Source organism: Cornus florida, unplaced genomic scaffold, assembly GCF_030987335.1.
Source record: "Cornus florida cultivar Cherokee Brave unplaced genomic scaffold, ASM3098733v1 CherokeeBrave_3.0.0_Hap2_Chr09, whole genome shotgun sequence".
NCBI lineage: Eukaryota > Viridiplantae > Streptophyta > Magnoliopsida > Cornales > Cornaceae > Cornus > Cornus florida.
Window position 1 is genome coordinate 43,832,319 of NW_026775579.1, and position 26,405 is coordinate 43,858,723.

The 26,405-nt window shown below is 33.6% G+C and overlaps 1 protein-coding gene and 1 long non-coding RNA gene across 2 annotated transcripts; both read left to right on the plus strand.

Moving 5' to 3' along the window:
- The first annotated feature begins 22,128 nt into the window (after positions 1-22,128).
- On the plus strand, positions 22,129-23,022 carry LOC132273774 (rRNA-processing protein CGR1-like). The gene has a single exon (XM_059774834.1). It carries the CDS (start codon positions 22,176-22,178, stop codon positions 22,779-22,781), a length of 606 nt encoding a protein of 201 aa, XP_059630817.1. The 5' UTR covers positions 22,129-22,175; the 3' UTR covers positions 22,782-23,022.
- An 818-nt stretch (positions 23,023-23,840) lies between these two features.
- On the plus strand, positions 23,841-25,427 carry LOC132273775 (uncharacterized). Its single transcript, XR_009470249.1, has 2 exons — positions 23,841-24,952; positions 25,081-25,427. It is a non-coding gene; the product is annotated as an uncharacterized LOC132273775 (long non-coding RNA).
- Positions 25,428-26,405: the final 978 nt, after the last annotated feature.

A 26,405-nucleotide genomic window follows, 5' to 3' on the forward strand; every position in this document is an offset into this window, starting at 1 on the left:
AACAATGCTTGTAATCCATTCCATGCCCCGCACATATTGCACACCATATCATACATTTGGCCTCGTATGTTATCAATTTGGAGATCATAAAGAGTAACGACATCTGATATTTCTTTTTTAAGAGTTAAGGCAGTGGTGTCTTTAACGTCTACAACTCCAAAAAATCGTTCTCTAAGCAAACCATTATTATCAACAAATCTTAATACAATGGCCATTTGCTCTGTATTAGACAAATCTTGTGCTTCATTAACCAAAATACAAAATTTTTCATCCCCAACTTCTTCACGAATCTTACATCTCACCCTATTGCCAAGAATATATAAAGCCTCTTTTTGAACCATTGGCGAGAGGTACTTTGCATTTTTTTGTACATTCTCTAAGACAACTTCAGCAACTTTGTCATTTAACTTTGCTGAATGCTTTATGAATTCAATAAAGTTGCTATGATTCAAAGATTCAAGGGATTCATCGTGACCTCTAAATGTACATGTTTAGAATGCAAGCCACCGAACACTTTCAATTGTTGTCTTGAGGCGTAATAAATTTTTGTCCACCACATCTCTAGATGATACATTCAACACTATGTCAATATGTTGCAAAGGATTCATTCGAGCATCTGAAACTCTTATGGCACACAAGTGAAATGAATTAGGACCTCCCACATGTTGCAAAAGAGCATACCTAGATCCATCATTAACCTTTTTTCCAACTATTAAACCCCTCGACAGTAAAAGCAAGACGAGATGGTGGATTAGTTTCAAAGAGAAAACGTGGCAAACAATATGCTTTATTTTTCTTAGGAGAATACTTAATCCAAGTGAATTTTTCGTATCAACTACTTTGAAATCGATGAGATTGATCAAGTTCTATCTTAAGTGGAAGGAAACATAAGGAAATTTGGTTGATAAGGTCCCCTTAAGATATAATTTCGTTGAAACTCATCACGTTCATTAACGGGGTGTTTCCATATTTGAAGATGCAAGTCAGGATCTCGTATAAAAGACATATCATCAACCTCCGTTTCCTCAACTCTTGGAATTTTTAAGGAGCCTATTGTTGCTGCTCATTAGAGCTTATAGTCTTAAGACAGGTACTCGTACTAGTAGAAGCTGCCCCAAATTTTGATTTATCATCTTTTCATATATAAAACGAAAACAAAATTTTCATATTGAGGGTGGAAAATTCCTACCTTGTAGTGCTTCAATGAACAAAAATAAAGGGCATGCCTAATTGCATATCACATATAGAGCTAACAACAAGAAAAAGAAAAAATAAAATTGTGTGAATCCATGCTCTAAGTATATATATATATAAAATAGAATTTTAATTGTTTCGAAGTAAGCAAATTAACATACATATAGTTTATAGACTATAGAGATCTCCCACAAGTTTCCAATAAATGCAACCTCAAAATTACAATAATGTATATCAAGATTCCAAGCTCTGACAACAAATTTCAAAATGCCTAGAAAACTAAAGCGGTTAAGGAATGAAATCAATGAACCCAACACACACACACACACACACACACCACATATATATGAATCTATAGCAATCCAAAACCTTTTCAGTTATTGCATAAATTCTTTTGGTTCCATCTACAAGGGCAGCTCGATGTAACTCGAGGCCTTAGGCGAAAAATAAAAAGTGGCATTTTCATATCATAATATGCAATACATTAATTATTAAATAATAATTTAATTAAAATCACCCTTCTTGCTTTTTGAGATGCAAACTTACTAATTAAATTTTTATATTCAAGTGTGGTTAAAATATCTTTTTCAATAAACAACATAGCCAATCCAATTAATCTTTCTTGTGACATAATTGATTGTAGATATGATTTTATCAACTTTAATTTCGAAAAACTTCTTTGTGCTACCGCAATAGTTACAAGTATTGTCAATAATATTCTGTAAGCAATGCATGCATTTGGAAAAGAATATAATCTTTTAATATAATTTAATATTTCAATTGGAGTGTTTGTTTCTATGTGTAAAATTTCTTTTAAAACTTTTAATTATGAAAATAAATCTAAACCATCAATATCAGAAGACTCATCGTGTTTTAAAAATAGTTCTAAATTAAGACAATATTTTTTCAAAGTATCTTTATCTAATGATTTTAGCGATTTGAAATTAAACAAAAAACCAAAAATATCTTCATATATTTTAAATTGTTTAAAGCTACTATGAATTAAAGAAATAGCTTGATCAACTATATATATATATAAATCGATCTTAAAAGATTATTTAGCTGATTTAGTTGGCTTATCATCTACATTCTCATCAAATTGTTTTTTTTTTTACGAATTATACGTTTTTCATGAAAAACAGGTTCTATTTCCATTTCATTAGCAATTTCGTTAGTTGAAATGATAGCGGATGTAAATCTATTTTCTCAATATTTTCTAAAAAAAAAAGAAATAAGACCTTTTAATTGATCTATGGCAACATCAATATGTATATCTTGAGATTCTAAATTTATACTAACTAAATTAACTGCAAATAATATGCCATACCAAATAGTCATACCTAATAAAAATTCAAAATTTTCAAATTTATACGTTGCTAAACATTTAGCTTCACTTCTTGTCTTAGGATCTTCACTTACTTTTTCTAATTAAAGTAAAACATCTCTTATTTGTGAAGCTTGAAATCTTATTACTTTAACACTTTCAATTCGAGTTTCCTAACAGGTTTGTGACAAAGACTTAATAGTTAAACCGGGTACATTATCTTGTAAAATTTTCCACCATTTTGTGGACGAAGAAAATAATGAATATATGCGTTGTACCACTCCAAAAAAAGATATAGCTTTAGGACAAGAGTTGGCCATATCACAAAGTAATATGTTAAAATTATGACAATCACATGGTGTATAGAATGCTTTAGGGTTTATGTCTAGTAATCTTCTTTGTACACCTTGATTTTTTCATTTCATGTTAGATCCATTATCATATCCTTGTCCTCTTACATTATTAATATCAAGCTCGAGATTTTTTTATTGCATTTATAAGTTCATCAAAAAGGTCTTTTCCAGATGTGTCAAAAACTATTAGAAATTCTAAAAAATATTCTTGTACTTTAATTAGAGTTATCGACATATCCACACATCGTAATATAAGATACATTTGCTCTTGATGACTTGTATCTGGAGTGCAATCAAGAATAATTGAAAAATATTTTGCTTCTTTTATTTTTTTAATAATTATATTTTTTATTTCAAATGCTAACATATTTATTAATTCATTTTGTATGTTATGTCCAAGATAGTGATTATGAGTCTCACCGTGTTGAACATGTCATTTATGTTCTTGCATTATTGGATCAAACTTTGCAATCATTTCAATAAGGCTTAAAAAATTCCTATTATTTTCTTGATATATTTTCTCTTTTTTTTCCACGAAATGTCAAATTATTTTTGGCAAGATTTTTCACAATAGCAATAATTCTTTGTAAAACTTTTTTCCAATAATCTTTCTCTTTATTAATTTGATCTTGGATGATTTTATCAATTGTCTTATTCTTTAACAACCTTACTTCTAAATCTACCCAAGTGTTCATGCTAGTTAGGGCAGCAAATGAGCCGAGCCGAGTCAAGTTTTACCTTGCTCGGGCTCGGCTCGTTAGTTTCAAGAGGGTGTTTGGGCTTGGCTTGGGCTCGTGTGAGCTTGGCCAAACCGGGCTCGAGTTCGGCTCGTCAATTTTTCGGTGAGCTTGGGCTCAGCTCGGCTCGAGCTCACATTCAATTCCAAAAAAAAAAAAAAATAGAAAAAAAAATAGAGTAAAGCAGAAACTTTAAATCTATATTGTTTCAAAGATGGAAGAACATGCTGCATTTCTTTCACGAACGTCCGTCTTCAAACATCTTCATTTGATCTCGCCAACACTAAAATTGGATTGAGACATCAAGACCCAAGAGAGAGATTTCATAACTATAAACGAAAGAGGAGTTGATGACCCAAGAGAGAGATTTTATAACTATAAACGAAAGAGGAATTGATATTGGGTCGAAACTTAAAAGATATTAGAAGAGTGATGTTGCAAGATTTGTAACGGCTGCATATGGATAGGGTTTCATCCCAGAGATTTCAGAGATTTGAAGATCGTGGCCAAGTAGAGAAGAAGAAACAATGTTGCGCAATCTGTGAGGCTGCATATGGTTAGGGTTCAGAATTACAATCCAACGGTGATATAAAGATAAGGCTGTGATTGATAGGGTAATAGTTTAAGTGGAGTTGGGCCTAAAGTTAAATAGAGTTGGGCTTACAAACTTATATGATGTTTGGACTCGGTTTATATCTAATGGGCTAAACAATTGTTATTTAAAATTTGAAAAAATAAAATAAAAATAGGCCCTTTAGTAAACGAGCTTGTTCACGAGCCTAACAAGCCGAGCTCAGTATTGTTCAAGCTCGGCTTGTTTACCAAACGAGCCTAAAAAATGTGTTCAAGTTCGGCTCATTTACTTCACGAACGAGCCCGAGCCGAGCTTTTAACGAGTCGAGTCCGAGCTGTTAACAGCTCGGTTCATTTGCAACCCTAATGCTAGTAATATGCTCATTTGTTGTTTCATGATTTTTTAGCTTACCACTAAAATTTTTCCAATCTCTAGTTCCATCACTAGCTAATTGACTCGTGTTATACTTTGAATTAAACAACTTATAACAAAAACAAAATACTCTATCTAAATCTTTTGAATAAACGAGCCATTTTCTATCGTGCTTCTCTTCATTTGATAATTTTTGAATATAATATGAAGTGAAAAAATGCCTAAAGTTTTCATCTTTTGGAAAATTAAAATCATTAAATCTAATTGGACCATTTTCTACTAATAAATATCTTACTTTTGTATCAATATTTTTCCATTGTCCAAGATCATATATATTTGTGGGAATAGAATATGATTTTCGATTACTTGTTTCACTTTCTTCCAATTCTTTTTGTTATTCTTGATTATTATTGTGAATCAATTCACTAATATTTTTTTCTGTCACTATTGTATAATCTTCTAATTCTTTTAGATGATTTGATTGTTCATTTGCTGGACTTTCACCTAAATTTTTTGTTAGGTTTTGATTATTAGTTGTAACAAATTTATCAATAGCTCCCTTTTGAGATTGAATTAGTTTATCTATTCTTCTCTTTTTTTCTTTTTCTTTTTTAAGTTTTTCAAATCCAGATTCATACTTTCTAGCAGACATATTAAAAAATTTGGGTAAAAATAGTCACAAGACTCACAACTCACAAACAATATACAAATATATGAAAAATATAGATATATACAAATTTATAATAACAAAAGTTAGTAAAACAAAAAAATAATTAAAGAAAAAGAACAATATAACCTGATTTAGAAAGTCCCAATTCAATGCTGCTACAAATTCTTCAATAAAAGAAAAGTGCGTTCAAATTGAGACTAATGAATATTGAGTCGAGAAGAAAGAAAATTGTAAAGTTATAACTTGTAATAAGAGAGGACTGAGGAGGGAGATGACTTGTAACTTGTTGAGTTTGCTGAAAGATGAGAGAATGAACGTGAGGAATAAGAAAAAATAAATAAATAAAATAAAATCTAGAAAAAGAGAATATGGAAAGTTTCTTCACTTCCCCATACAACGGCTAAATATTTATTGTGGTGTAACTTACCGAAAATATATATATATATAGTGCTGGTGTAAAAAAAAAAAAAAAACGTGTATAAAAAAAAGTGTATAAGATAGACAAAGAAAAAAAATATTATTTAAGAATATAAATATTTGGGCCCATATTAAGTGTGTGTTATGGTTAGAGTTTACTAAATAACCGTGAATGAGGAGGAGAGAGAAATTGAGAAAAAATGAGTTATTTTAGGAGAGAAATAAATTTCTCTGTTGGTTAAAGTTTAATTAAAAGACGTGAATGATGATGAGGATAGAGAAAAAAAAAAAAAAAAAAAGAAAAAGAAAAAGAAAAAGTTATTTTAGGAGATAAATTTTTTGGAATTAGTGTTTAATAATGTTATGAAATAATTACAATATATCTTATACAAGAAAACTATAATATTTTGGGGCCATTTTGTTGGTTGGGGCCTTAGGCAGCCGCCTAAGGCTCGAGCCGCCCTTGCCCATCTAAAGTTATCTTTCCAGATAAATTGATTTGGGGCTGCTTCAAATTTAATCAACAACTAGTCAATTCATGCACCATAAGCAATCATAAGTTCATAACCCAAATTTCTTTAGACCCCATTAAGACTAGTAATATATTATTCCCATTAAATTAAAACCCCAGCTTTCTAATCTAATCAATTTGCAGATCAAAAGGCAATATTCAAAAACATACATTGATGATCATAAACAGAGGCAAAACAGTGAAAATAAAACAATTAAATGGAAATACTGAGATGGGAGGGTTTTATGTACGTACCATCAATCGTTGGTTTGCTGCAAATGAAGAAGAGAACAAAGTTGAATGAAGCGTTTTAAGGGAGATGGGAATGTTCCGGAACTTTCAAGAATCATGAGTTACACCCTTTCATAGTCTCATTCTTTGAGTTTGCCATTTTGGGTTTAGTTCCTAAGAGATTGAAGCGGCATTCTGCTTGTTGTATTTGTACAGACTGATGAATGGAGAGTTTAATAACTCCTCATAGATGCAATGAGTGATTCACGCAGGGAGTTGGGTTTTCTTTGTAGCTTTGGTTTGTTGGGCTGGGCCATTTTATTATGGATTGTGTAGTTTGGGTTGGGCTATGGCTGATAGGAAATAGTAGTACTATTTTTTTTTTTTGAACCCCCAAGTTAGCCTACAAAGAGCTCCGCCCCTGATCGCCGGCACCATCAATCCCCCGTACAACTGCCATGTGTTCCTCTACTACGGTAATTATAAGTCTTAGCTAACCTTGCCGGCACCATCCATCCCTGTACAACAGGAGGAAATCGCCGGTGATGACCTTAGTGGTTGCTACCTGCGACCTTGCTGGTGTGACGGCCCAAGTTTTTCAAACCTTATGCGTCAGCGAGTTACTCGAAGGATTGATCCGAAACATGGAAATAATGAAGAGAAAGTGGTCACTAGGGATTGATACCGACCCTAAGACCCAAAGTGGACTCCAACGAAGCCATAGAACTCTAGTGTTAAACATAAGCGAAAGCTAAAGTCGAAAAGGTCAAATGGTGCCTCTTGGCACTGCTGACACCTAAAAGAAGTGAACTTGATGTCGATAAGTCAAACAAGCTCTAAAAAGCTAAAATGAAAGTAAAAATAAAAACATGGAATCATAAAGCGGAAAACGAAGTTCCAAACCCTAAATTGATAAGGGAAAAATGGTCAATTGGCGCCCTAAGCACCTACGACACATAAAAGAGGGCGTAAATGGTCCGAGCAAACCTCAAATGACATGAGAAAACTAATACAAAACTAAAGATACAAGTTGGGAACCTAAACGTCAAAGTCACAAGGTGAAACCAACTCTAGATCAGTTTTTCAAGCTGCAGAAAAATCGGCTGACCGAAATGGAGTGTCGGCCTAACGAAATGACTCGGGATGGCCAAGTAATTCACTAGAATACTATTCATTTGAAATCAATAGATACCGGTCGGTCGATCAAAATGCCTTATGCTGCTGCAATTTCTGCAGCAGCTGCATTCTTGCTGCTCTAAACATCAAAAATCTATTTGAATCCCCCATAACATGATCAAATTTTAAAAGGTGATGTTGTGTGACAACGTGAACATACACGCAAATGAAATATACAATTTTGAACGTGCTACAATGGCCTACGGCCTCAATACATGCCATTTACAAAAATTCACATGTTAAACCTCTAAAGTTTGAAAAATTACTTCCAAAGTAAAAACATAAAGTTATAAGGCACAAATATAAATTTTAAAGTGTGTAGCCCTTGGCCTCATTACATATATGTTACAAAGAGGCAAAATGAAGTACTTAAGTACAATTTACACATATCAAAGGAAGATAACAAGCTTCTAAATACCATGCATCCATGGTTTACAAAATGAAGAAAAAGAAAGCATGCTAAACAAGTGCATGCACACAACGCCAAAAATGTTCTCAACACCAAGTTATAACAATTCTAAGTGTGAGATCCATCCAATAATAGAACTTCTTTACTTGAAAATAACCCAATCATCTAGGTTGAGTAATTTGCATTACTCGTAGGAAAAAGCATATGCGTATACCCTAAAGTTTCAACGAACCTTTGCAATGTAATATAAACCATTACATGTGGATCATGGTTCCTAACGTCTATATTTAATGGGAGAGCTAAAGGATCATCTTAAGCTATAATCGAAACAATTTAAAAGCAATTCATAATAGATAAACAATCTATTACAATGGTAATATTCCATAAGATACAACAAGTTACAACCCTAGGTTATATCAACTTGTAACGTAATATAAACGATTACATGTGGTGCATACCATCTAAAGTCTATGTTCAAAGTGGTACTAAGGAATCATCTCAAGTTACACAAGCAATCAAAATGAAATATATAACACACAAGCATACGAGGCACAAGTATACTAAACGAAATTAAAACCTCAAGCACCAAATCACAAGTTACAAGTAATCAATGATTAACAACTTGGAATTGAATGCGAAATCATACCAAGTGGAAAACTTAGAGGCAGCGTCCAATGTAAGCTCACAACGCAAGACAAGGTTAGAGACTCACAACACAAGACAATACAAGTTGTTTTAGGGCATTAACCCTCAAGGAATTATCTAAGTGTGCACTATATTGTAGGGAGCACTCATATCCCCCGTACTAGGGCTAAACCCTAGCTATGTCACATTTCATTGCCCTAAGTATTTCCAAAATCAATCAAGTTATCACAACAACTACTAGTGTCACAATGCAAGTAAACAACTTCCATGCACAACCAACAATGGTAATCACACATAGTCATGCTCTAAGTCTCCAAGCTGCAATGGCATGTGAATGTCAAGTATACAAAGTAATATTCACTACACTAATCACAATGTTGCTAGACAAGGAAATCCATTCATAACATAACAAGCCTAAATCTATACTTAGACAACAATATAGCATAGGTTTCTAAACAAAATCAAGGCAATAATTATTCTAGAATTTTATAAGCATATCACAAGAAATCTCTAGATCCCAATTTTACACAAAATGTAACGACAACATTATCAATATATGATATCAATTCAAGCTAGCATGAAATGAGTTCAAATTCCATGAATTTAACAACTACATAGTGTTAATTACACAATTAAATCATTAACAATAATTTAATAAAATCACCAAAGTTACATTAACAAAATCATGTGATTTCAAATTATCACTAAGTGAAACAAGGTAAATACAATTACAAGCTAATCAACATAGAGATTTTAATCATGCTTACATGGTACTCATTAAATCCCTAAATTAACAATGATATAGTCAAATATCACAATACAATTAGGAACAATAATTATATAAGAACATCATAGTCACAACTACAAGATTACACAAGAAATTCCAATTTCTACTATGTACAACAACAATAATACAAGTGAATAATCACATATAAGCCTTGTGTAAAATGACACCCTAGGTTAGGTATAATCAAAATATATCTAATACAATCATAGAATATTAGTTTACACGCATACAATGTATATTAACAATAAAGGAAACAAGAAACCATAACAAGAGTATAAACATAGTACAACCCCTACCTCACTAGATGATTGTTCCTCTAGAATCTAAGGCAAACAAACTCAAATTAAAAAACTGAGAAAAGGTGTTCTAGATCAAGAAGAGAGAAAGATTTGATCTTCAAAGTGGGAGATCAAATTCCTAAGGAAAAAAGGTTGAATTTCAGAAATAGCAAATAGTGTTTCAGGATTCCTCAAACTGCCAAACTCGAGATTCACCCCTCTGGAATCTGAGGCAAATAAGGTCAAAATGAAAAACTAAAAAAAAATGTTCTAGATCAAGAAGAGAGGAAGATATGATCTTCAAAGTGGGAGATCAAATTCCCAAGGCAAGAGGTTCAAAATCCAAAAATGGCAAAAAGGTTTCAAGTTGGCTGCAATGGGGTTAAGTGAGGAAGATCAAAATTCCCTACCTTTTTACCACTAACAATGGCTATGTTAGCCAAACACACATACACCATCACTACCTCTCTCTTACATACACACATCCACCTTCCACATGTCACAATCCTAGGGCTCATCACAAGGTAAAATCCAACATCTACACTTGTCACCAATCTAGGTTTCCAAGTGTTCTAATCAATGGACAACATGTGGGTGAATCTTCACCCTACACTTGTCACCATCCAATGCACTTTCACAAGGCTTAATCTCAAGCTCATAGTTGTCATCATCACACAACACCTCCAAATGTCCCAACCAAAGGGTGACAAGTGGGTGAACCTACACCCAACACTTGTCACAAAGACAAGCTTCCAAGTCACACCACTAAGGGGATGACAAGTGGCCCCAAGGAAAAGTGACACATGCCACTAATTCCTAGAAATTGCAAAGAGGTCCCTCTTCTAAATATCCAAAGGAATATTTGCAATAAAATCCCTAAGACAAAATAAAATTACATAAAACACCCCATGAAACAAAAATGTTTCCGAAGAAACCAAGCATCCATACCCTTGGAAATTGTAAATAAACGAGCATGTTTTTTAACGAAATAAAATCATACATGGACTGTAAAAGATAATATAACGCAATGCACGTGGTGTTAGAAATCATTTTCGAGTACCGAAACCTACTTCGGGTCAAACAAAACCCTTAGGTCACAAGAAAAAGAATAAATCAAATAATTAAATAATAAAAAATAATAATGACGGAAAATTGAAAAAGGTTAAAGAAGACACGGTCCTTATAGCTGGTTGCCGGAATAGTCACCTCGTGTAATACCCCTAATTTTAAAATGATAGTCCTGGTATTTAATTAATTATTTACTTACATTTTTATTGTTTTATTGGTTTAATTGTTTAATTGCTTGTTTATTTGAATTAATTGATTTGCTTGTTTATTTGAATTAATTGAATTAATTGATTTGTTTGTTTATTTGAATTAATTGATTTAATTGTTTTATTATTATTATTGGTCTTTAATTGAATAAATTATATTATTATTTTTCTTTGGTTGAAGTAATTGTTTAATTATTTAAATAAGTTAATTGAATTGAATTAGGGTTTTATTATTCTTTTATGATTTGTGGTGTTGCCGACTTGTGTGCTTTTCATTTCCCTACGTAATTAGAATTAGGTTAACCTAAGTGGTCTATAAATATAACAGTTTAAAGTCTGCAAGGATTTTTAGAACTCTATTTATGAACAGTGGAGACTAAGAGAAAGAATAGGGTGGTTTGAGAGAGAGCATAGAGAGACAAGTTAGGGTTTTGGTTAGGGTCAAGGGCTGAACCAAGGAGGAGTAATTGACGCATGCTCGTGGGTTGAACTAGGAGCAACAGAGGTCAATGAAAGCAATTAAGGTCGCCAAAGTTGCTAGAGAAGACGGTTTAAGATTTCTAAACTGAAATCAGAGGCAAGTCTCTATTTTAACTCCTTCTCTTAAACCTGTGTTCTGTGTATTCTGTGTATGCCTAGGTAGACTCCAGGGGTTTAATTTAATGCTAAAACATATCTGTGATGCATGTTTAAACTGTAATTAGCTTCGTTGAATTAAAATGATTTAAAAATTCTTAAAGCGTTTAATTGTATCCTACTGTATATATTTTTAAGCCTTGTTTAATTGAGATCGTTGATGTATGTCGATGTCTTTAAAATAATCTGGGACACTGAGTAAAGATTAGAACAAGTGTTTAAAAAATTACAGGGGCCCTGGGAATCGCCGGAGGCGAGGAAGATGAAGCAAAACCGAGAAATGGCTCCCAAGTTAATAGAGCAAGTTCTCAATTTGTGAGAGCCTGCTCTCGCCCAGAATTACATATTAAATGGTTTTTAGGCTGCGTTTGGATTGTACGGGGTATTTCTACTTCGTTTAAACCACTTTAAATGATGTATGTGATTGCCATAGACCTGTAAAATTATGGAGAAACATTAATTCATAATTGGACTAAAGAATGGGGCAAGATGAACTTAAGGAAAAACCTGTAGATTGCACACTGTTTGGTTACTTAAGTTAATTGCTGGAACTTGGAGATTCTTTTATATAAAATTTATTAATGTTTAATCATATTTAAACATAGTTATAAGTATAGTGAATTACTTGCATTTAACTATGCTTGGTTTGGAATAAATTGGTATTTAACTTGCTTTTAACTGCATCAATTTATGGACGATTTGGAGGATTTAAATGCTTTGATTTATTTTAGCAATTTAATTAGTTGGATCATGATTTTTAGGTTCTATAATGAATGCCTAATATCGTTATATATGTATTAATTTATATTGATGCATATTTTAGAGAATGGTAGATGAATAGCTAGTGTTGTTTTATCAATTATGTTAATTGGAGGATTGTATGAACCGATATGGGACGGTGGAATACTAGGGATGGATTAGTTCAAATATTAAGTCATACCTAATCTGGGTTGAGGCATGGATTAACCATAAAGGTTAAGTCCTTCTCATATTTGTGTCATGTCAATAAAACAATTGAATGACCTACTTTGGTTTCTGGATGGATTGTTATACATATATCAGGCCACTATACCAGATGGATGATAATTTGTATTAATCTTATACGGACTTTATATATTTATAGTTATGGTGCCATGGTATGAGCATGAGTCTCAAGACCATGGTTAGGGTGTGTATATCGCCTAGGATGGATAACTGGACATAGTTGTTGTTCCCTGGTAGGTCTAGCTACACATGACCACGTTATGTGCGATTTACATGGTATCTCTACTCAGGCTGGGACAGACCCATGGACTAGTGAGCGTCCTCTAGTGTGTATTTATACATATTTGGACTATTCTAGTTATTGTTGAGCTATCTAGAATGTAACTGCGTATTGGGTTTCTGGATGGATCGTAGTAGGATAGGACTTGCATGTGGGCCTGATCCACTTTCTTATTTTTCAAGTGTTCATCAGTTCCAGGGTTAGAGCTTGATCGTGCAGAGCAGATACAGTGACTCACTCCTCCGACTACGTAGGACTGCTTTCTATTAGCATTGCATTTTTATTACAGTTATTTCCTTTCCAGTTTGGGATTTTATTAGGGGTCCACTTGATGGATTCCCGAGTTGTTAAATTAATGGAGTTATTTTGGACTATTGGATTTTAACTAGTAACTTTTGAGGATTTTATAATTAGAATTCTTTCAGCTTATTATTTTATTCTTATTTTATTTTTGTATTCTGTGCTTAATTACATATTGATTGATTGGTATCCCTCAGATCTGTGCTCGGACTTGATCACCCGTGGCTCTAGAATCGAGGGGTATCACACCTCGCTTGTCCATACCCTTAAAGGATTTGCGAAGCAAGCCATACTCAAAGTATTTGTAAGAGCGAAAAGGGTTCATATCATACCCTTAAGTGGGACTTCTTCATCCACTCGTTCAGTACTGCTCCTCCAGTACTAATTAATCATCTACAATCTATATTTATACACACACACACACACACACACACACACACACACACACATATATTTGAATCATGTGATTGATGAGTGGTGTGTTGATATATAAATTAATACATGAGTGGTCGATGTTGCTTGGAAAGATGCCATTGTTGAGTGAAGATAGATAATAAGATGAATAAGAGGAGGTGGGTGTGGAGGTGTGATACCCCTCGATTCTGGAACACGGGTTGATCAGGTCCGTGCACAAAAATCGAGGGATATCAAATAATTAATAATAATAGACAAACCCAAATTACAAAAGGAGAAATAAAGAATAAATAAAAACTTAAAGGAAAACTAAATATTACTACGTAATTAAATAATTTAAATCCTCCGAAAGAAATCCAATAAATAATAATCATCTTTGATACCAATAATCCTCTAGAATACAACTCGGAAATTCATACTGTATGGACTCCTAATCAAATCCCAACTAAAAATAAATAATTGAAAAAACTGTCTAAACTGAATACTAAAACATAATTAAAGTAGAATTCTACATAGATAATCGAAAAAGTGATGAAGACTGGTCTCTGCTCTGCACGAACAATCTTTACGCCTAATACTGACAAACACCTGAAAAATAATAGTAGGTCAGGCCCACGAACAAATCATTTCTATTATATCCCAAACAAAGACCCGATATACGAATACATCCTAGTCAACTCATACAATAACTACATAATCCGTATATATATATAAATTCACACTAAATGACTATCACTAGATTATAGGGTGGAATCAATCGGATAAAAGGCAACATGCAAAATGCATACATGGTAGGCATGAGTACCATCATCTATCAGGGCACACAACAATCCACTATATCCAGCTATGCATTCCCAAGGCAATATACGGTCCCTAACCACTGATCCTGAGACCTCAAGCTCATATTGTGGCACATATCCTGTAACGACCCGGTCATTTGCCTTCCTTTCCTTTTTCTTGAAATTTTACGAATGAATTTTTTTCGTTTAATTTTCTTTTCTGAGCTCTGTTTCGTGTCGCTTAGTGTCATCTCGAGTGCTCAGAATTGGTTTCTAAGACTCTTTCATGTGAATTGACAACTTCCTTGGAGGACCGAGTCATTTTCGCATTTTTCGTTTTTCGGACACTATGTGCTATTTCTTCTTTTCCCTATTCTATCATTTTCCCTATTTCGTCTTATCTCCGTTTGTCAGTTTTTGGCACAACCTCACTTCTCATGCTCGGAGTTGGTTTTTGACTTCACGTGCCTTCATCTTGAGTGGTTTTCTCGAAATACGTATCTTTATTTTTGCAAGAAAATACTCTGGTTGCTCCCGGTGTCCACAGGGGCATAGATGCACAATTCTTCATAATCTTTTTCATTTATTGGGGTGTTTTTCGTAAATATCATTTGAAGATATTTTATTTCATGGGCATCTAAGAAAATATCTTTTGGAAGATATTTTCATTCTGGGGCAATTTCGCAGTTAACCCTTTTTGTAGGGGCCATTGTGCAATTAACAAAAGTTATTGCAAAAATGTCTCGTCTGGAGCCTGGATCCTCGTACGGGATTCATTTTCACTTTTCGTTGACTCGTAAATTCATAAAATTTCCTTCTGGTCATTTTTCTCCAGTTTTAGAGTTTCTGAACCCGGTTACCGCCGAACTCGTTTGGGGCATAACTTTCTGCTTAGGATTCGGTTTTTGACGCCGTTTTTTTTTTTTTTTTTTTTTTTTTTTTTTTTTTTTTTCTGTTATTCATATTTTCTTATTTTAAATCTTTTTTGTTCACGGAGTTTTGCCATTTGAGCACGTTTGCTCAAAATCCACTTTTCCGGACCCGGCGGGGCCCTTTCGGGGCACTTTTTGAAATTTCTATAAATAGGTTGCCCTAATTTTTAAAATCAGATTTTCAGACCTTCTTTCTCCTCTTGGCTGCTAGCCATGAGAGCCCAAGGGGCTGCCTTCACTCTTTCTTCTCCTCTACTTGATTTTCTTGGTAGAAATCATTCGGCCTTAGCATTTGTTGTTCGCCTCGTCGTGCTCTATCATTACCCCTTATTAGAAACCATTTTTGGCCAAGTTTCGAGTTTGGGTTTGAGGCAAAGTTTGGATTTTCATAGGGCTTCTTGGAGATTCATATAGATCGTATTGTCCCCGACAAAACCCTTCGGTTTCGACGGATTCAGAACACTTTTTTTTCGGTGGGCCTTTGAGGTTTTCATCTCAAATTGAGATAGGGGTGTTATAATTTACTTTCTTGCTCTATTATAAGCTTGTGATGCTTATTCAACTCAATTACATGCTTGGATATTAAATCTAGAATTTTTTATTATTTATTTTCTAGTATGAAATTTAATTTTCCCGGTGAGTTATAGCATGTTTTAAACTTGTGGGTTGACATTATATTACACTTTGATATGTTGATTAACATATATTAAAATTGGAGCATTTGGATAAGAAATGAAGATTTTATTTAATATTTATCTTGAATAAAATATTAATTCATGTGGCCTTAACTAGCTTGAAATTAATGTGTGATAGCATATTATATTTGGCTTTAGCATGCTCTTCAACATAGTTGAATTTGAAAGTAATTGGAGGTGTTTCGAAAATTAGTAATTTTTAATTAATTTGATTAATTAATTTGCCCCGAGTGCACTATTCACTCCATTTGAATTCCGACTTGATATTCTTGATCTACATGCCATATAGCTTCACATATATTTGATTTAGAATATTCGGTGAGGTTTTGAGACCTTTCATTTAATTAATTTCCTTGTTTAAGATTTAATCCCCGTGGTGATATACAATTTGGAATTAAATTGTGGCATGCTAGAAAATTAAGTTTTGGTATGGTTGTTCACATATATTAAATTGGGATTAATTGCATGAGAATTGTAACCTTTATTTTATATTTAACTTTAGTGAAAGTTTAATTTACATAGGTGTAACTTGTATGAAATAAGCTTGTAATGTGATATTACATTAGTTCCTGGCATCTTCTCTCAGATATGTTAAATTGAGAGCATTTGGTTAAGTTTGAAAATCTAGAGATTTTAATTAAAAGAATTAATTAAAATCTATTTTGTGGTCCCATTAGCTTAATTAAGATTTTGACTTGATATTTGTATTGGCCATGACTTGTTTACTAGTATATATTAATTGTGGACCATTTGAAGTTGCTTTAGAACCTTGGTAATTAAATTAGCATGATTTAATTAGAGTTCTACTTTGTTGTTCCAATAACTTAATTGAATTTTAGAATGGATATAGATGATGACCATGCCATATTCTTTAATATGTATTAATTTGAGGTTATTTGGAATTGAATTAGAATCTAGGGAATTTAATTATTTTTATTTAATTAAATTATATCGAATTGAGCCATGGATTTAATTGTGTTTGAAAGTCATTTTTATATCAAAATCCTGGACATGGACTTGTTGTATATTCATTTGGTTATGTTTTGAGCATTGGATAACATAGTTGCTATGTTTATACTCATGAGAATATGTTTTCCTTATTGAATATATTGTTGCCTTGTGTAATGATTTGCACATTTCGTATTTAACATCTTTCACGCATAGCGTGTAACGAATCGCACACTGAAGATTCGACATTCATCATATCATATTAGTTGTGGACTTAAAGCATGTATTGTATAGGTTTCCAAATTTGGTTGTGCATGGTAGATAGTTGATTATCTTGTATATACATGCTGATATATACGTTGTTGCACAACTTGTTGATTTTGGAAACTTGGGGATGTCGTTATTTGGCTACGGCTAGGACGTGGTTCTAGTACGGGGGATATTCCCTCTATATAGTCTAGTGCGCACATAGGGAGGTTACTCATGAGCTAGTAACCCTAAAGTAACCACATTGTCGGTTTGATCCGGGGTGACATCCAAGTATCCAGTTTATTTGATTTCGCATTTCATTTTAAGTTGATAACTAGATGATATTATGACTTGTTGTTTCTTACTTGTTTTCTTGTTTTAAGTTTCAGGATGTTTACTTTGAAAAACTATACTTTACGCGTTGTATTAGAAGTTCTAATGTTAGTTAGATGGCATTGAAATTGTAATTTGTGTTTTGATTGTTCAACATGGTTTAGGATGATTCCTTAAACTTATTTAGAACATAGACGTGAGGTGGCATAATCACTTTAGTTGTTTCTGTATTCTAGATTGCAAGTTGATACCTTTAAGAACCTTTATCTTGTTGATTTGTATAACGTGCTTCCATATTGTTTGAATTGCATAGGTGATGTGATTTATGCTAGAAATGATCTAAGATAACTTAGGATGATCCCTGAGTCTAATCTTTGACATAGACGTTAGGTGACATGGTCCCTTTTTGAAATGATTCATGTTGTCTAAAAATCTTAAAGAAATCGAGTCATGCATGCTCGTCCCTTACGAATAAACTTGTTAGTCTTATTTATTCATCCCGAAGTTACTGGATGTTTTGCAGGTAAAGAAGCTTTGTTGTGAGATACACAACACTCTTAGATAGGCTAGAAGTTTTGAAGTATTTTTGATGATATTGAATATGCACATGTTAGCATATTATTTTTACTTTTGTTTATTTTGACAAAACTTGTACTTATTGTTTAAGCCATATAATGTGCACTTAAGTGCAACTTTTGACACTCTTTTGATGTGTATGTAATGAGGCCGGAGGCCAATATCATATATTATGTATGTTATACACTTTTACTTACAAACTTCATTATGGAAATATTGAAAATTCATAAGATATTATGTCATTTTCGCACCGGTGCGTGCATTGTGTATGTAATTCATCCTTTAGTATTTGTTTGCCATATGTGAGGTGTGGCCAAGGGCCAAACACTATTTAGTTCTCATTTTTGCATTTTAGTTTCATATTTTGCGTTTTGGGCTAAAATAGTGAAATCCGAGCCTTTAAGGGTTCATTTTCAAATCGGGTGGTGCAAAGTGTGTTCCGGCATCTCTACTAGGTCTCATTTATCCTATATGAAGTGTGGCCAAGGGCCAAGCAGTCATTTGAAACCATTTCCTAATTTTGGTTTTCATATTTCCCATTTTTAGTTCATTTTTGCCTTTTTGGCCGTTGGGGGGGTCAAATTTTGCATCGGTGGTATTTTTAAGTCGTGGACCATTGTTGCACGTTCAAATAAGTAAGTTACGTTTACGTGCATGGTCGTTTCTGGGTAAAACCACATCCTTGGTGATTTGAGCCTCTTGTGAATTCATTTCGCATTTTTTTTGCATAATCTGATCTAAGGGCATTCTGGACCTTTCACATCAGTTTTATTTTCTTCTTTTGACATGGTTGAATAGAAAACATGATTTTAGGGGGGGTTTCTTTTTCGTGTTTTTCCAGAAAATGTCGTCTTGGTACCGGAAATCTCTCGTGAAGTTTCAACTTCCAGTTTTCATTTAGCAGCTTTATGACCCTCATGACTAGATTTCTTGGAGGGGCATTTTGGGTATTTTACAGTGAGTTTTTTTTGAATTCTTTTGCGAGTGACGTAGAAAACTTAATTTTGAGCGGGGTTTCTTCTTCGTGTTTTTCCAGAAAAACTCGTCTTGACCTCCGTTTCAAGCCTCAGTTCTGGGCAGATAAAAAAAAAATATAGCAGCAGCCAAGGGCTGCCACCAGGCATGTCTTTGGGCACCGGCATGCGCGCCGGTGGGCGCCGTGTGCGCCATGGCCTTCTTTGGGCCACCGCGACGTCTCAACTTCAAACCCTTGTTTCTCCCTCGTCTGGACTCCAAATCGAGTAAACTTTTTTTGAACTTGACTAATTTTTCGCTGTCTTTCCAACGGTGTGCTCGGTTGCACCCGGATCTTCCTGGATAATTACCAATTTACCATTTTAGCCTTAAGTGCTCATTTTTCTTCGTCAGGCTGTTTCTCCTTTGTCCGGACTCCGAATCATGCGATTCTTGAGTCCATCATGATTATTTTTTTGTTGTCTTTCCAGCGGTGTGCTCGGTGGCACCCGAATCCACATTTTTCAAAAATGACTATTTTGCCCCTGGGGGCTTATTTGTCATGTTTTGACCTTTTGCTTCCGCATCAGTTCTTATTGAGTTCCACGACCTCATGGAAGGTCACTTTGACTTCTTAGAGTCCTGTTTTCTATTTTCGCTTCTGCATATCGGATCTGTTATCGGGTCAAATCTTTGGTTCATCACAGGACACGCTGGCCTAAAAACCAGGGTCGTCACATATCCATATATATAAATCCATATCATATCCAAAACATAAAATAAACCATCTGCCATAATCTTTTAATGGCATGTCATCCACATATAAATCTTTGACCTTACACGAAAAATGAAACTAAACTTATTAGCCAGCTCATCCATAGTATGCCCTTACATCCTGACAATGGTGCATAAATCCGAACCCATATCCTGACAATGGTTCCGAATCTGATAAATGATGCAAGCATGGATGTACATCAAATAATCCAGAAATAAACATGATAATAATCATACAAACATCCATTACATTTATTTAAGCAAAATAAACAATTCTAAGTAGTATGTAGTTAACTTACATCATAAGCAATTAACATACACCTCAATTAAATTGCATAAACCTCCATATTATTGCACATTCAACAGAGCTTTGGTGTTCTCTTCCTCTCGATCTGTCTGTCTGTCTCCGTCTTTTTATGTGTGTAAGATGGCCTTGTATATATAGGCCAAAGGATGGGGTGTTTAATTTGGAAAACTCCCTATGATTTTGTTATTTCCCATAAATAAGAGATTTGTCTCATTTTATATGGAAATCTATTCAAATTTGAATTTGAATTGAATCGTACTTTCTTTAAATACCTGAACTTTTAGGATTTTGACACGTGTACATTGATGGAACCTGTATTCATGGAATTTAATTGACCAGAATGTTCAACTTACCTATCAAACGGTGATTAGACCATCACGAAATTTTAGTTCATTTCTAATTAGATTTTCTTTTATTGAATTTCAGTAGTTCAGTTTTTGAATATTATACATTTCCTTATCTAATTAGATTTCCTACTACTATATTATTATTATTATTATTAGTATTTCCTACTACTATATTGTTAAATAAGTTTTTTAATATTATATATGTTTTCCTTTTCTAGTTAGAGCATTATTATTTATTATATATAAATAATATTATAAATATATATTATTTATAGAAAGAAAAATATTATAAAAATTTAAAATGATTTATAAAAATTCAAATTATATTTTCTTTTATTGAATTAAATAAATAAGTTTTTTAATATTATATATTTCCTTCTCGAATTTGATTTCCTTTTATTGAATTTTAGTATTTCATACTACTATATTATTATTATTTCCTTTTATTGAATTTCAGTATTTTAATTTTTTAATATTATATATTTTCTTCTCTAATTAGATATTCTTTTTATTAAATTTTAACATTTGATGAAAAGGGCATTATATACATTTAATAAAAAATAACCCAAATATAGGGACATTTTGTAAAAAAATGTGATAATTTAGGGGTATAGTGCACAAAATATGCTTCAAGATATTATTTGCAATTTTTATTTATTTATTTTGACTTGGCAATGGTTACTGGGATTAGGGAGTTAGATGTTAAAGGGGAAGGAGAGGAAACGATATTGATGGGTTCCGAACAAGGGCCAAAGACTCCAAATAATGCACTACAGCTGGGTTAGCAACGCAGAGGTTTTATTTTATTTTTTATTTTTTTATTTTTTATTTTAAGCACATGAATCAAAATAATAGTGTTACAAATCATAATAGTGTCATTATTTCATGAATCAAAATAATACTCCCTTCCTTTCAAAAAATGCTCACCATTTTATTTTTAGTTGTCCTAAAATAAATGTCTCATTTTAAAAGTAAAAATACTATTTTTTTTTTTCTTTTATATTATCAATTTAACATTTTTGCATTGCATTGAAGTTCTTAGGAAGCACAGACACTTCTACGAAAGGACTCTACTTGTGTCGGACACCGACACTCGTTGGACAATCCTCGAATAATTGTCTGACACTTCATATACGTGTCCAAAAAACAAATTTAATTTTATTATTTCGGACACTTAGTCAACACTTCCGGATACTTTGCCAATACTTTTAAGACATTTATACCGCAAGTCTACCTAATAATTTTGAATATAATATGAATACTGTTATGACAATATTGTGGAAGAATGATATATATGATATAAAAATTATTACAATAATATAATTTTATTTTCTAATTCATTTCAGAACAACTCTTAGTATAAAAATTATAAATAAATTAAAATTTTATTATATTAATATTGAATAGATATACAAAAATAAAAATTTATATTTATATGTCGCCGTTTCCACAAATCCACGCGTCCGTATCCATATATGTGCCACATAATTTGAACTTTTAAAAAGTAACCATTATGATCTTAATAGATTTTTAATGAATAATTTTGATAATTTATCCATTATCAATATAATAAAAAAATATTAAAATTTATCATCTTAAAGTTAAATTACCAAAATGTCACATTTATTTTGAAGTCGGGTTTTCTAGCATTACCTTTTACAAGTATAAATAGCTACCTGCGAATCAAGAGAGGGGTTTTAGGTTTAGGGTTTGTAATGGCCTGCACAATCGATTTCAGGTGTCTGGACGAAGGCTTCGGCGGCAAAACGTACAAGAGAAAGAGATCTGAACAAGCCGAAGAACTCAATCGATCATCATATGTCCAACAACAAAAGATCAGCGATGGTTCCAGCTCCATGGAGATGGAGATCGAGGAGGGCAATCCTCCTCCTCCTCCATCAAAGAGACAAGCAGTGTCTTCCTCAGAAGACCCTAACAAGCCCGTATTCGGAAAACCTACATACGACGGAGTAATCACTGGAAAGGTGTCGGGGCGCAACTGGAAGCAACCCAGAACCCACCGTGCCTCTGCGATGAAGGTGAGTCGAAACAACACAAGTTTTGAGCAGAGGATGAAGCAGAAGGAGATAAAGAAGGCGTACAAGGAGAGGATGACGGAGCTCAAGGAGGAGATCAGGCAGAATAAGGTGGAGAAAAGGAAGAAGAGGGAGGAGAGAGAGAAGAAGAAGCAGGAGAACATTCTCAAGTCTGGTACTAAGCTCCAGAAGATTACGAACCCCAAGACCCTCAAGAAGATTGCCAAGTCCAAGCAGAGGAAGCTCCTCAAGGTTGTTCCTGATGATCTGCTCAACAAGAAGTAAGCATCCATGCCAAAAAAAAAAGCAAGGAAATTTTTGATAATTGAGCTGCTTTTTTTTTTTGTACCGATGAAAACATATATGTTTAATTTTATTGTTTTAATTTTCTTTTTTCTTTTTTTGTTTTTTGTTTTTTTTTTGTTTTTCCTTTTTAACTCTTGGATAATTGTCCTTGTTGCGGTCATATCAATCAAGAGGAATCTAATTGTTGTTTATTTTATTCTAAAAATAGCTTCTTGCACTCTGATTGATTTGTGGTGGTTGGTCTGTATGTAGCTCAATTGATTTGTGGTAATTTGTCTATGTGTAGCTCAATTGATTTGTGGTAATTGGTCTGTATGTAGCTCAACTAAACTTGTCCCAACAAGAATTGTTGTATAATTGTTACGACTTCATCTCCCAGAAACGAAGTAATTAAACATGGTTGAGTGGCAATGCGAGAGCTATCTTAATAATCTCTTTCTTACTACTGTATTATTAGAGAGAGAATTTTGTGTTGTTGAGTTGTAAACTCATCTAGATATGGTGATATATATTTGATTGGAAGGGTCTGTGTTACCGGAGAAAAGAGGTAGAATTTGAAAGAAACTAGGAAGGCATCCAGGTATGTATGTGCTCATCCAATTAAGCAAGTGACATTCAAACTTGTCTTTCATATTTGTGCTTCCCCGGAAGGAGTGGCGGTGATGATGAAACGCCACTTAAATCTCTCAGGAACGCAAACTATACTTTTAATAATATAAATATAATGCTAAGTCTACACGCCGATTCACAATGTTGGAGTCAACAGGTCAACTCAGAAGAAAGACCAGTCATTGTTCTCTCTGCTATGGGACGACAACTAACAGCCTTTTGATGGTAGTTATACCTCTCACTTTCGTTTGGATCATTCCTTACCTTATCAATTGTGTTTGTTTATTACTTCCCTTTTAACAAGATTCTGAATCAAATTGGTTGCTTCTCTGTTAGGCTGGAGAAAAGGCTGTCAGTTGTGGCATTTCTAATGTCTCCAATATTGATGAATTCACCTTTGTGAAAGAACGGCATCTCAGGTAAGGACTTCTTTGTCCTTCCACTTCTAATGTCAATATTTAGAAGCCTTAATTGCGTTGTGTAAATTGAATCCATTCTCATTGAGCATAATTACAATATTTTCAGGACCATTCTCAGTTGCTTAACAATTTTTGCTTAACAGTATATCAGAAAGGTGTAATAAACCAAAACAAGGATCTTGGATTGAAATGATTGTATGTAGAATCAGATGTTATTTGGTGGTTTTACCAACTCTAAATTGTGCTTAATATTTAAATCTCTGTGATTTGGTTATGCTTTATAATGTGTATCACTTCCTGTCTTCCTGATCTGCGCAGTTTAGATTTATGTTTAAATTTAGCGATAAGTGTGGTGTTTTTTTTTTTTTATGTCCAGGTATTTTACATATAAAAACTGCTGCTTTCAACCTTTTCTCAGAGTTCTCTTGATAGATTATTGGTTTGATTTGTGGTTGGTTGGAAACAAAAGGATAAGTGTAGTATTCTTTGTCACAGAGTTATTCTATGAAAGCCTTTGTGCAGCCAAAAAAAAAATGTAGCAGGCCTATTAATTCTAGTTGATAGAAGTGTGATTGACCAACATGATATATAAGCTGATATAAGTATCCACTTGAACATTAATATTTCGCTAGATAAGACGGGAGTAAATATTTTATGCTTCTATACTTTATGTTGTTATTGGTTAAGGCTTTGTAGATAATTTGAATGTCGTAAATTATACAGAATATTTATTTCCTTCTGTCACATTACCTGCTGGCCAAACTTTTGTTGTACTTGTAGGCGCCTTTGCAAGTACCGCTTTTTACGATGGCTGTTTGTCACTGTGTACGCAGTATGATGCTTTTGATATTGGTTTTATAACAACGGAACATTACCTGCTGGCCATACTTTTGTTGTACTTGTAGGCGCCTTTGCCAGTACTGCTTTTGACAATGGCTGATTGTCACTGTGTACTGTTTTTGCAGTATGATGCTATTGATATTGGTTTTATAACAACGGATGACTTTACAAAATGCGGATATTTTTGGAAGCAACTTATCCAGCTGTTGCAAAGAGATTACATAGTGATTGGATTGGATGAGTGACGGCGCAGTTCATGTTGTTACTGGCTTCCTTGGAAAGGTCTTTATACTTGCAGTACCCTTATACATTTTCTTTGTTAAAGGTGTCATAGTATCTGATCAACTTAAATGGGATTTTCGATTTGATAGTCTATAATAACGTGATATATTAGAATTTTGTGATCACAGGGCTGGAGATCTCGTGCAGTGACTACATTGGATAGGGGTGGTAGTGATTTGACAGCAACCACTATTGGTAAAGCATTGGGGTTGCGAGAAATTCAGGTTACATCCTGAATGCATATATGTCGAGAGTTGTTGATAGATTTGCATGATCATTATGAAAATGTGAACATAGACAGAACAGAAGTAGGAAGAAAATGGTGTGTGACAAAGTGTTATACTAAGGGGTTCAAATTCTTTAAATATTTTAATAAGCTTCAAGATTTTGTATGTACATGACTCCCATATGATGATTGTAGAAGAAAAAAAAATGATGATTGTAGGCAACATATTTAAGAACCTTTTTCTCGATCCATTACGGGTATGGAAGGATGTTGATGGTGTTTTGGCTTGTGATCCTAACAAATATTCACATGCAGAACCTGTACCATTTCTAACATTTGAAGAGGCATCTGAACTTGCATATTTTAGTGCTCAGGTATCATGGCGATATTGCTTTCAGAGTATAAGAACATTACATTATAGTGCTTGATTGCTTGCACGGGTATCTGGCTATGATTTTCACTGGAATATCATTTTTGTGCGAACTTGTTCAACTGGCAGAATATTTGGCTGAACTTTAGCAACTTTTCCCGAATAAATTTACCTAGTGATTTTAGCTACCTTTCCGGTTTGTGATTTTCCTTTTAGCAAGTCTATCATGAGGGGTTGTGTGTGTGTGTGTGTCCCCTCCCCCGCGGCGCCCCCCCCCCCCCCCCCCCCCCCCCACCCAAATTAATGGCATTTAAATGGGCTGGGGGGATTAGTATTCTCCCATTTGTGAATCGGGATTAGTATTGCCTTGTCCCATCCGGAGGTTTAAAGTTTTTTTCTTAATGGGGTGTCTTGAAGGTACAGTGGTAATGTACTAATTATTATTATTTTTAAAGAAAAAAAAAAGAATAAGAAAAAGAAAAAATGAAGTGGGTGGGACTTTATTGTATTGAGAGAATGGTTGTGATATTTAATTTTGATGGTGATTTCTGGGGGCATATGGGACTTTCGACCCTTGCTTTGTGGTCAGCTGTAGACTTTTTTTCATCATCAACATCAAGAGCTAGGGCTGCTTTGGTTTTATATCAAATTATGTATTGATACAATATTGAAGCTGCTTAGATGTTAAGTACCTTGAATACATGTGAGAAAAAAATTGTATATACTCTACTAGTTTATTTGTCACTATTGTATTTTCTTGTGAAAGAAGAGAGAAACACGATACTCTTTTCTTTTTTTTTTTTCGTTCGTGTCAAAGGCATGTAAACTTTCATTGATAGTTGATTAAGCAGAATTAC

What these genes read in the sequence shown, in the direction of transcription:
- LOC132273774 (XM_059774834.1), top strand. Translation starts at nt 22,176, where the DNA reads ATGGCCTGCACAATCGATTTCAGGTGTCTGGACGAAGGCTTCGGCGGC.